Below are 12,250 nucleotides of genomic sequence, written 5' to 3' on the forward strand. Positions count from 1 at the left end.
TTGTAATTTCCAGTTTAATATTAAGGTTCTGATGTTTTTTTTCTTTCTTTCATTATTACAAAACCTAAATTCAGACAGAGTGAAACAGAACTGGGTTTGGCTTGTTGTCATAGTTAATAAAATGTCGGTACAGCTCGTTAAACGATGCGTTCAAAGCCTGAGCAGCAGCGTTCAAAACCAGCCTGAGATATATATTTCTTCTTAAATTACTTTCATCAGTACTGAAGCAGTATAATGTACATCTGTCTCAGTTTTAACTTTATTGATTTCTGGGTGAAAGTCTGTAGAAAAGTTCCCTGTTTGTTCCAAACTTTTGAAAACTTTGTTTATTAATAAAATCCATCAGTTCTCAGCCGAGGATGTCCCCCTCATCTGCCAGATTGCATCACCTCAAAGCCGTTAGGTTTGCTTTTTACACTGTTACCCTCTGTGGGATACAAGTTGTCTGCTTGAACAAAATGCCTCTGATCTAAAATTTCCCAGCTTCTCAGTTTGGAGCCAATTCTTCCATTAGTCAGCTGAAAGCGATCCATCCTCCGACTCCCTGACGGGTCACTTTGACAGTCAGTCTGCTGACACACAGGTTCAATTAAAACTGAAGCCAGACTGCTGTCATCAGTGTTTGAGACTTTATTTGTAATTGAAGAGTAAAAGAATCAAAAGGAGACGTAATCAGCAGAGAGAATAAAGACAGATGAGAAAAAACGCCCAACATTTGAAAGAGTAAATCCATCTGAATGATGAAATAAAGCAGCAGGAGCAGTCGTGGGGACGAAGGAGCCATTTTTGAAATGGGAGGAAAGGAGGATCTGAGGCAGAAATTAAAATAAAGGACAAAATAGATATATCTGAAGGAAAAGAAGGAAGAAGAAAGCTGCTGGACAGGAACGAGACGGATCAAACTAGTTTCACCTAAGCAAAGACATCAAGACAGTTTATTTGTGTGTCACATTTCATGTACAGAAAAATTTAAAGGGCTTTACATAAAACATTAAAAGCATTACTGATGGTGCAAAGGAAGCATTTAGAAGTAGTAAAAGGCAGCAAAAATCTCAATAAAATTACAAATTACATTAAAATGATTAAAAGCAAGATAAGTTACCGTGCAGATTTCATGCATTGCAAATGAGAGAATAAATGTTTTTAACCTGGATTTAAAAATGTCCACGATGAGGAGGAAGCAAACCTGATGTAGAGGGCAGAGGTTAAAGTGAGCTTGAACCTCTTGGGAGGGCAGGGGTATCCGTTGAGGGTGCAGGGTGTAGGGAAAACACTGGTATGCTTAAAATACGATATGCACAGCGTTAAAGGGGTAAATGAAAAATAAAAATAAACTGCCAGTCGGACAGAATACTGAAAACTGAAAGACTAAATTTCTGTTTTATAGATACACAGGTTGGTATGTTTATTGATCCTATAAACAAAAGTATTTAAGTATTTAACTATTTAGAGTATTAAACAGGATTTTTTATTCTACATGGTCTCTCATAAGCTTGTCTATTTTTGTATCCGTGTTTGATCCATATTTTTAGTTTGGATCGATGCTGTTGGCTCATGTTAAACCTCCGCCTGTTACTGTTAATTGTTTTGTACATTAGTTTAGATACTGATTCTGCTGTTTGTTCTGCTATCATATCAAACAGTTAAATCATAAATAATCTCCACCCTCAATAACTGTGAATATATATAGAATTAATCAGCAAGTTATGTTAAGAATTGGTTAATTGTTTATTCACTTTTCAACCAGAAGACTAATTCCACATCTTTCTGCATTTCTGTCCTCTACATAACTGCAATAATGAACGATCTGTATCAGTGAATAAAACAGAATTTCTATATCCAGCGATGTCATGTTGAAGTAAGGAGGGAACCATCCTTTTCAAACAAGACAGAAAAGAGGTAAAAATAAAAGGAAATGTTAGCTGGGACCAGAAGAGAGAAAAAAAACATACAAAATGAAACTCTTCAGCTGAGTCGAGCTCCCAGTGGACGTTAAAACTCTGTGTCCACCCACAAGAAACGCTTCCAACATGTGGGCAGGATAAAAGGTTTCTATTCCTCATGGTCCATGCTCCTAATCTTTTCTTTAAAAGCCTTCATTCTTTTTCTTCTTCACCTCTCTCCATTATCTTGTCTTTCTTTACGTTTTTGGTTGCAGGATAAAATAAATCTGAGACCATCTATACACTCTGCTGTGGGAAAGTCAAGACATGAGCGCATGAGAATATGAAGCAGTGACCCAGAAATAGAGCACATGAAGTAAAAATATAGAGCAGCACTGAGAGCCGCATATAGAGCAGAGAGAAAACTCAATACACCAACACGCTGAAGTAGAACTGACAGTCCATTTAACGCCACACCACAGCTGTCCGACTTACTACAGGAAATGTTCACATTACTGGTCAAAAGTGTTAGAAAACCCCTGTTTTTCAATTTTATTTCCTTTTTTTTATTTTAATTGAAACTCAATCAGTTGAAAGTCTCGTTGTAATCCGAAATAAAACCAATGAATAATATAAAATCGAGCAAATGTCTACAAACAGAACATTATTTTTAGCTTTTGACTTATCAGAGTAGCCGCCTTTGGCAGATATCGAGCTTTGACACTGGAAACAAAAATGCTGCCTTTCACCAACCTGCTGACTCTAAGAAACTCATCCTCTGATTCTGTTGCTGCTTCTGGACCGCCGGACCTCTTCCTGTCAGTTTCCCAGTTTCTGAAGGCCTTTTAGTGGTGGAGGAGACCGTACTGACTTAAACTCTCTGCAGGAAAGACCTATACTTCAAGTTCTTCAAGATGGTCTCGCTTCCATTGTTAATTGCATTTTTCTTGACATCTTTTAGCAACACACCACTTTCAACAATACTATTTAAATATTGCTCCAAAGTGTGTGTTACCACAGTGTGTTCCAACAATACTTTATTTTACAATTAATCGCAGCATTAATTGCCACGAATAATTAATCGTAAAGATTTCCTCAATATTGTCACTTTCTGTAAAAGATTGTGTCTGAACCACGATGGCCGAGCAGGGCAACTTGTGCATGAAATGAAAACAGTTATTTAATATAAATATGGGCAAGCTGCTAAATGTAAGGCTAGAAAATGCTTAGAAGCTTCATAAATAAGGAGGATAAAGTGTTTTTGGTGGGTTATGTTCACCACTATGATAAAGCATCTATATGCCCAAAATCAGCTTCCAGTTGCCAAATTCAGATCTTTAATAGGGTTTTAGTAATAATGTTTATGTGTTAAAAAAACAAACAAATAATTCCACAGACTTATCTCTGATTTAATTAATGTGTTCGTTCTGACAGCCCTAGTTAAAACTAAAAGGCCTATAAGGAGAGTTCATGTGATTTTACACATTTACAGTGCTGGGAAATGAATTATCCATCCACCCATCCATCCATCCATCCACCCACCCATCCATCCACCCACCCATCCATCCATCCACCCAACCATCCATCCATCCATCCATCACCATCACTTATTTTAATCTTTCCATCAAGAAACCAACCATATTATCTGACCTGTGATTTCCCGTTTCATCTGATCTTTATCCATCAGAAGTGCAGTCAGCGTAACGTCTGCTGGTGCGTCAGTTTGATAATGACAATGACTTTTCTTGTTAACAGTCTTCTGTCTCAGCCGTCATTTGTTGCTGGTTGACAGATTTTCTCCTCTTCTTTGCTTCCAAAGAGACGCCAGGAAAAACCAAACATTTTTATTTACAGTTGATTTATGTTTCAAGCAGCAAAGCTGTTTCCAGGAACAACAAGACAATTGTAAAGCTGATCCAACATCCAGACCCACAATGCATCAGTTCTTCTATATTAACCTGCCTGTAAATATATCTGATGTCACAGACATTTAACTGTCAGGCACCAAGTGGATGTTGTACCTTCGTCTCATGGCCAGTTGTTCAGCAGCTAGAACAGACCGAGACTTTAGCATGAAATAGATTTATTTAGCATCCATGTTTCCAGCCTTGTCGATTAGATAGATATATAATAAATTCTTCTCTTCTTCCTCTATTTTTTAAAATTGTTTAGAATTTAGCTTTTTGTCTTTTCTTTTGTTCATTGTGGTAATTTGTAAGTTTTTTTTTTTAATTTCCCTATTTCTGCTTCCTCTTTGTTTGGTAGAATCTGGTTAGTGGTGTGAAATGTGACGCTGGTCTTAGGAGGATATTCGTCTGTTTGGTGTGGTTGTTCTCTTTTCAGTCCGTGAGGAGGTAGAGAACTGAATGATGCTAATTTTAAAACTCCATTAACACAACGACCTTAAAAGTAAACCAGATAAGAGCCAAACGAAGGAAAATCATTGTACCTCCAGCCTGAAAGAAGAAGTAGAGTTTCAGAATAAAACCAAATGAAGGTCTGACTCACAGATTCACTCCGTTTGCTCTCAGTTTTATTCTCACGTTTTTCTTATAAATTCTTATATTTATTTTCTAACAGTTTGGATCCTCACTTCTTTTTGTCTTTACTTAAACCTCTTGATTTATTTTTGGAAGCTGTGGGATAAATATTACTTTTAGATCTTTGCAGACTGTTTTCTTCCTGATTTTCTGTCATTCTTTGATAAGTATGAAGTTTGAAAGTATAAAAAATAAAATTAGCCAAAATCTCCCCTGTAGTTTTATTTGATTTGCTGACAGCTGTACTAAAGCAGGATGATACCGTCATCAGTTGGTCCAGAAAGGTGAACCGTCGGCAGGTCCATCAGGCAGCGGTTCCAGATCAGAAATTAGGAAATTATGGTTTCCACAGCGATGTGAAGGCAGCCTGAGGGAGAGCGGGGAGAGGGAGGAAGAGCTACACTTCACTGTAGCTCTGCCTACCTCTCCTCACACACGCCGTCTGTGTGTGTGTGTCAGGTGTGTGACCTGTGTGATGTGTCTGCAGTGTGGAGGACATGGAGCAGCAGAAGAAGCACGACAGCGACTCAGGAGTCGGCAGCGACAACGGAGACAAGAGGCTGTCCGCCACCGAGGTACCGAGTGTGTGTGTGTGTGTGTGTGTGATGGTTTTACTCTTCTTTGATGGCTACGTTTGTCTGGATTCATGCAGCCGAGTTAATTTACAGACAAAATAATATAACCCTTATTTTTTATGTAGCTTTATTCGCCTTTATTTCTGGTAGAGTTCTGCTTGCTTTTTCTATTTGAATGTGTCCTTGTTTTCAGGTCTGTGTTCTTTTCAGTGCAGGAGGAGTGTTTTACTCTGTCGGTGTGTAAAAGCATTACGTTTTTTTTCCTCCTGTTTTAAAGTCGCTGTCAAGATGTTTCTGAAAAACAAAGCTGAGATTCTTTTAGATTTTTTTTTTCCTTTTTCTCTGGATCCTGTTTGAGCTTCTGTCCCATCAGGTTTTACAAAAACTGCAGCTATTTATTTTTATTCTGACATCGTGACTATTTAGATCATTGATTCATCATCTTAGTCCTTTAAAACAAAGACTAAAAAAATCCAACTTCTCAGTTATGATAATTGCTAAAAACTGATTAGGTAAGAGCTAATTTGACATCTTCTAGTCTATAACTGTTCCTTCAATAACTGGATGGATCTGATCTGCAGGGGTCAAAGGTCATGCTCATATTCAGGTGTGAAAAGTCTTTCTTTTCTGGATGATTGTACACAATTTATGAAAGTTGTGTACAATCCTGAATCGTGAGCTGGAAGCCACAGAAGATTTATTTATTAGTTAAATTCGACATCTGAACTGCAGCTCCAGTTCGCTCTGAATTTAAAATGAAACAAAAAAAATCACTTTCTCAGAGAAATGAAAGAAAATGAGCAGAAACTGAGACCAGAGCACAACGAGCCCTTCTTTGCTTCAGTTTTCTGTTGATCTGCTTTTCGGGTCAGAGCTCTAAATCTGTTTGTTGTTGCTGTTGATCGTAGCCATCAGATGAAGACAGTCTCAGTCTCAACGTGCCAATGAGCAACATCACAGAGGAGGACGGAATCAGCAAGGACGACTCCAGCGAACACATCAGCTCCCTGACAGGTATACACACACACACACACACACACACACACTGATAAACGTGGACAGGACATGGCAGCGATGAGTAGCAGCTGTTTTATAAATCAGTCAACAGACAGAATCGTCTCTACGAGTCTTTTACAGCTGAGACTTTCTGCTGCTGTCCAGCTTCTCCTTCTGGGCTCAGAGGGATCCTTCTGCTGCAGTCACCCTGTGTTGAGGCACCTGTGGAGCAACTTTGGAGGTGTAATAAAAGTTAATAAGACAGATAAGATGCAGGAAGTGATGTGTTTTGATGGAATACAACATCATCCGTCTGGTTATTGGTCAAACTGCAGTGTGTTAAAATATTGCATGTGCATTCGAGATTATATGTACAGGTTGGAGTGGCTTACGCTACAAACGAAGGTGTGAACATCACATCTAAATAAAACGGCATCACCAGTGCAACATGTAGGTGTATAACGTTTAACGTATAGAGAGAATTCAGACTCAGATGTAGTTACAAATTTGTTCTGCTTGATTTGTAAACTGTGTAAACCACTTTTTTTGCATAACTTTGGGTATCTAGCAAAATAATGTTGCCTATACACATCACAAACTGCACAATCATTCACATTTTACATAAAGATTTTGACCCTTTACCTCAGTTTATAGCTCATGTTTTACACATATAGGAAAACACCTTTGTCTTTATTTTTGTGTTTATATGTGCTTAAGTGGTTTGACCTCTCTGGATGTTTAACTTTTCAGCCAGTTCTGTACAAAGTTTCTGGCTTTAATTTTTACTGGAGCTTGCTGGGCTTTGACTGGGGGAAGAGTTTTTTTTAGTGGTTGTGTCTGTATCCGTGTTGGTGAGACATGAACAGGCTCCCACATTCACATCGTAGGGATGAATGTTGGCACCATGTTGAGCTTCAGCTCTGAACGGATCTGGGATGTTGAGTTAAAATAAAGAACAGCCGCAGCTCCCCAGACGCAGTTTAAATAGACTTCAATCAGCCTTAATTAGGTTAGAGCTGATGGAGCTGAGATGAGTAACAGACAGGAGGGCTTTCTAGATCATTTTTATTCCTTAACAATTGTTAGTAATATCAGCAGATATTCTGTTTACAGTTAAACTATTACAACGTTGTTTTTGTTAATTATGTTTACAGTCATTTTTTCTCTTATTACATTATTGCATTAAACTGTTCTTAATCTTTACATGTTATTATTATTATTATTATTATTATTATTATTATTGATAGCATAGAGCTGATCTTTCATGCTCCTAAAGATTTTAGATAAGGAAACTAGTTAATAAAACAGATGATTGTGCTCAGTTTTTAGCTGCATCATCTTTTAATTTCTGGTCTGGATTTGAGGTTGAAAATGTTTGAAAATGTGAACTTGAGAGCTGCATTTTACAGAAACCTCAGTGGTGCCAGCATGGCTGATAGTTTGCTCATTCCAGTGATTTTTAAGGTCAAAGTTGTGTAAAAGTGGAATTAAAACAAATCTGACCAGAGATTTTATAAAGATTTAGCTGAATTGTGTTGGAAGGATTTCTGTTTTGTAATTTGATGATTCTCAACCTCTGATCATGAGATAATTTCTGGGGATTTATTGATGGTTGTGGAGAAAAATGTAAATATCAAAAGTAAAATGATATATTTTGGACTTGTTAGTTATGGGTGGCATGTTGCTGTATAATTTGCTAGGAGAAAAACCAAAAGGTGGGACATTGTTGTGTTTGGCTCCAATCAGACCAGGACCAGAGGGCCAGCAGACATTTTTAAGGCTTAATTATTCAGCAGAAATCTGCTCTGTAAGTTCAACACATTCACAGATCACATTTTCCTCCACTTCAGCAGATCCAAACTCCGACTCAGTGCGTCTGATTGAGGAGAGCCCTACGGAAGCCCTGAAGGACCCATTTGGCTACAGAGACTCGGCTCTCAGCTCACGCTTCATCGACTACATCAAGGCAAGACCTCACACTGCAGAGCTCTGAGTGTTTTACTCACTGAATGTCAGCGTTGGTTCAGTTAATGGTTCGCTTCATGAATAATGCTGCTGTTAGATGGAAGTTATGTAAAACTGTTGCGTGCACTGTGCTGCTTTAGTGCAGGTTTTCTTTAACTGCAGCCTCAGCTTTCTCTTCATGTTACAGTTACAGTGAATAAGATCTACAGTTAGGCTGAGATGTTCTTTTCTCAAGGGAGGCTGTGGATGTAGAGGCCACTAATGGGAAGATCTGGGATTCAGGCATCATATCAAAGTGTCCATAAACGAGAAACTGAACTCCACAAATAAACTCAATTCGATTGTATATATAACAGGAAAGCTCCATGAAAAGGCTAAAAGGCTGTAAATGGCTGAATGTGCCTTATTGTGTGAAGTTCTTCCTGTTGGGGAAAAAGCATTGACATTTCAACATGGAAATGTTTTTTATATATATATATTTATTTTTATTTATTTTTTTTCTGTTTAGTGAGAAATTTGAGCGTTATGAAGTCCTCTTGTGTGCCGATTTAATCTAATCACTGTTCAGAAATGTCTGAAATATTCCTTGACAATAAGCCCAACTTTGTTTATCTCGGAGGGAAACTGATGTGTTAGTTGCTGGAATAGGCTCCAGCACCCCCACGACCCTGCTTTGGCATAAGCAGGTATAGGAAATGTCAAATTTGGGTAAAATCTAATTCACTATTTAAGACAAACTTCTCATGGTCTTAAAATGTTTGTGTTATGACTGAAACTTCTTTCCTTATGCAGTGAATGATGGTCTATAAATATGCTAAACACAGAAAACAATCAAACCTTAAAGCAAATTTCCAAACCACAAAGTCCCGTTTGTGCTTGTGTGTGTGTGTGTGTGTGTGTGTGTGTGCAGAGTCCAGGAGATGCTGAGACAAGAACAGTGATGATCTGTTTAATTTTCCAGATGAAACAGAATCATCTGCTGCTGCAGACAGAGCTGTTTCTGACTGACATCATGCTCCATACCTCACCATTCACTCACAAAGAACTGTTTTTCTTTTTTTTTTAACATTAAAGGAACACTTTTCTATTTTTAGATCCAGTTTTGTGCTGTATAATAGTTTTTTAATTGAGTCTTCATGTCGAACTGATTCTCAAAATTTAAACACTTTCTCCTATTAGCTTAAAAGGTTTTTAAACTGGTCTTATTCCTCAGTAGTTTAGTGTCTCATTTTAGTTTGCTAATAATTCAGATGGAAACATCCACTGTGCGTCACCATCTGCTAATTTCAGTTGAGTCTACAGAAAGAGTCACATGCTCTGTTCCCCTGACTGCTAGTATTTTTGTTCTTTAAGCCCAGCTGGACAAACTGTCCCTTATGAATCCAAACCAAAGAGGAGCTTTTTATATGATCGAGAGACTGTTGTTACGTCACACTGAGGCTGTGTGGGGAGACTCAGCTGTGACCAAATAAGGACTAGACACACAACAACGAGCTGCAGAGCTGGATGGTGGGGAGTGGAGTCGGATGTAGATATTTAAAAAGGAATATTCATGTCTAAATATGCACAGGACCTGTTTTCATCACTTCTTTCAACCTGGCGGCATCAGTAAAGGTGAACCTGAGACAATAAACTGACTAAATCTCCAAGTCATACAAATGTAGCTGCAATTATGTAGTTGCAATTATATATATATATATATATATATATTTATATATATATACGTTGACATACAGAATATCAAACTATGGAAACTAAGCTTTGATATTCTGTATGTCAAGTTTAATTTCTAGAGTGTTGTCCCATGAAAAGATATTCTAAAAGATTTGCAACAATGTGAGGGGTGTACTCACTTCTGTGAGATACTGTATATACTAATAATTTGTTCTGCTACTGATGGAGTTTATACATGAGATAAGTTTCTGTAAATGTAATAAGACATCAGGTTACCTAAATAGTGGCACAAATTTTAGTTTTCATTCGTTGTTAAAGAAACAAGGAAGGACTGGAGGATGGAAAGAAGAAATAAGGGAAATAAAAACTTTGGCACAGAGTCCTTAAAGGACAAAGGAGATGGTGGTAATGTCTCTGCATTTGGACCAATGGCTGGCGGAGGCTGTGGGTCATGTGACGTCTGCAGCTGGGTCTTATGTGTATGTTTGTTTTCAGGGTCGGACGGCAGCAGACTTCAGCGAGCCTCTCAGGATAGAAGAAGACTCCCACTGGCAGACTGACCAAACGTAAGCTCGTCCTTTCTTTGAAGAACGCTCCATTTTATATCATTTCCCTTTTATTTCAGACAGAAAGGTTTTCTTGTTATCCATCGAACAGTTAAAGTTTACATATTAAAGTTTAGAAAAGTACAAGACTTTAAAATCAGATCAGGAGCTCCTCATTATTTTACTTTTTCCTTAAAAAAAATCACATTTCACTTCCATTTAAATAAATTCCATCATATTGTTGAATTCATTTAACAAATATCCAAACAAAACAAATTTTGTGGAACATTATAAGTGTCATGTAAAAGAAATAAAGGTGACTGGAAATGAGCTTTTTAGCTGTTTATAACACAAATTTAACTTTATTTTGTGGAAAAGTAAAGTGCCCCCTTGGCTTCAGAAGCTTCTAGTAGTTAAAAATGAGTTATATTTTAAGATGTTGGAGGGTTTCTTTGCAAGGTTTCTGCAGTGTCCTGATTGTAGAAGCAGCACTTTGACACTGACAGCTTCAGAGCTACCTGCAGATGAAAAGATCTTCTCTCTGCATCAAAAACAGTGGTCGTCTTCCGGAGCAGACATTCCTGGATGACTTAGTAGATTATTTACTGACAGTTTAATGATTTGGATATCTCCTACAGAGAAAGTCATGTTAACGCAGCACATTTGATAATAATAATACATTTTATTAAAAAGCACCTTTTAATGAAACTCAAAGACACAAACAGAACGATGGATAAAAGCAACATATAGTAAACAAACTGGAGTTCGTTTGGTTGGGCTTAAAGTGAGTCGGCGATCTTAAAACCGGTGTGTCTTGAGTCTGGATTTGAAGATGGGAAGTCAGTCAATGTTGCAGATGTGAGGTGGGAAGGAGTTCCAGGGTTCTGCTCCCCACAATGCTGAGGCGGGCAGAGGGACCAGTGAGATGGATGTAGGATCTGAGGGAGTGGGCTGGACTGGCGTCTGGAGGAGCTCAGACAAATATGGTGGGGCAAGGTTATAGATGGCCTTAAAGGTGAACAGGAGGACCCCAATGCCAGCACACATATCATCAGTTTAAATAACAAATTCCGTCTGTTACATGTTTGTTTGAAGTTTTTCTTGAAGTAGTAAGAAAAATGTTCAAATATATTTCTTCATTGCTGATGTTCAGATAGGATTATATGCCTTGAAATGGCTTTTAAATGAGACATGCATCTGTTATAATGATAATAGCAGAGAGCTTCAGAACGATCCACATATTTGTAAATGGCTGTTTCACAGTAGAGAGACTTGTTTTTCAGCTCCCTTTTCACTTCTGCTTCTGTCACTACTCCAGTGTATCTGCTGTTTAGTATTTATAGAGCAGTTTTGTTCTCTGTGGTTTAATGTGCATCTTATCAACAGCTATTCTCATTTGTTTATAAATGTCTCTGTCTGTCCAGGTCAAAGGATTCAGGGAGCAGAGAGCTCCACATCGACATGATAAACCAGCTGAAAGCGGCCGTGGAGCTGCTGCAGGACCCCAGCAGGCGAGTATTACACCACAACAATGACGTCAGTGTGAAACCAGTTTCTTTACGCCCGGTTAGTTTTCCTTTGAGCTGGGTCACTGTTACACTCAGAGCTGTGTGCTGGAGAGATTTTACATCAAACTGTCAGCATAGAGCTTGCTTCCATTATTCAGGCTTTAAACCAGCTCGCTTCATTTCTTCTTCTGTTTTTTTTTTTACTTCATGTCGATGTTATCGCCACCTTCTGACCCAACATGATTACTTCAGGGTTTGTAAGGATTCCTGCGTGGACAAAGATGTTCTGGAAAATGAAGCTCATAATGGTTTTAGATTTCTGTTTCATAAAAAAAAAAAAAAAGAGGCAATCTCCATTCATGTCCAATGAAAACAGAAAGAAAAGCTCCAAAGCTCCTCTGAAGCAGCCGGCATGATGGCATTTGCCTTTTTGTGTATAAATTTAAATGGTAAATAGTTTGTATTTATATAGCGCTTTTATCCAAAGCGCTTTACATGTACGTCACATTCACCCATTCACACACACATTCACACACTGATAGTGGAAGCTACCATGCAAGGCGC

At 38.1% G+C, this 12,250-nt stretch overlaps 1 protein-coding gene across 7 annotated transcripts in view; it reads left to right on the forward strand.

Moving 5' to 3' along the window:
• The window catches only part of lrch1 (leucine-rich repeats and calponin homology (CH) domain containing 1), an 81,417-nt gene that overhangs the window by 44,173 nt on the left and 24,994 nt on the right, over window positions 1-12,250 (forward strand). For 6 of the 7 annotated variants that reach the window (XM_042000902.1, XM_042000904.1, XM_042000897.1 and 3 more), the window contains exons 7-11: window positions 4,911-4,998; window positions 5,907-6,012; window positions 7,845-7,960; window positions 10,129-10,199; window positions 11,603-11,689. In XM_042000902.1, the coding sequence (XP_041856836.1) occupies window positions 4,911-4,998; window positions 5,907-6,012; window positions 7,845-7,960; window positions 10,129-10,199; window positions 11,603-11,689 (468 nt within the window). The remainder of the gene's footprint in view (window positions 1-4,910; window positions 4,999-5,906; window positions 6,013-7,844; window positions 7,961-10,128; window positions 10,200-11,602; window positions 11,690-12,250) is intronic. The other variant, XM_042000899.1, reaches the window with a different exon arrangement.

This window comes from Melanotaenia boesemani, chromosome 12 (genome assembly GCF_017639745.1).
Source record: "Melanotaenia boesemani isolate fMelBoe1 chromosome 12, fMelBoe1.pri, whole genome shotgun sequence".
Lineage (NCBI taxonomy): Eukaryota > Metazoa > Chordata > Actinopteri > Atheriniformes > Melanotaeniidae > Melanotaenia > Melanotaenia boesemani.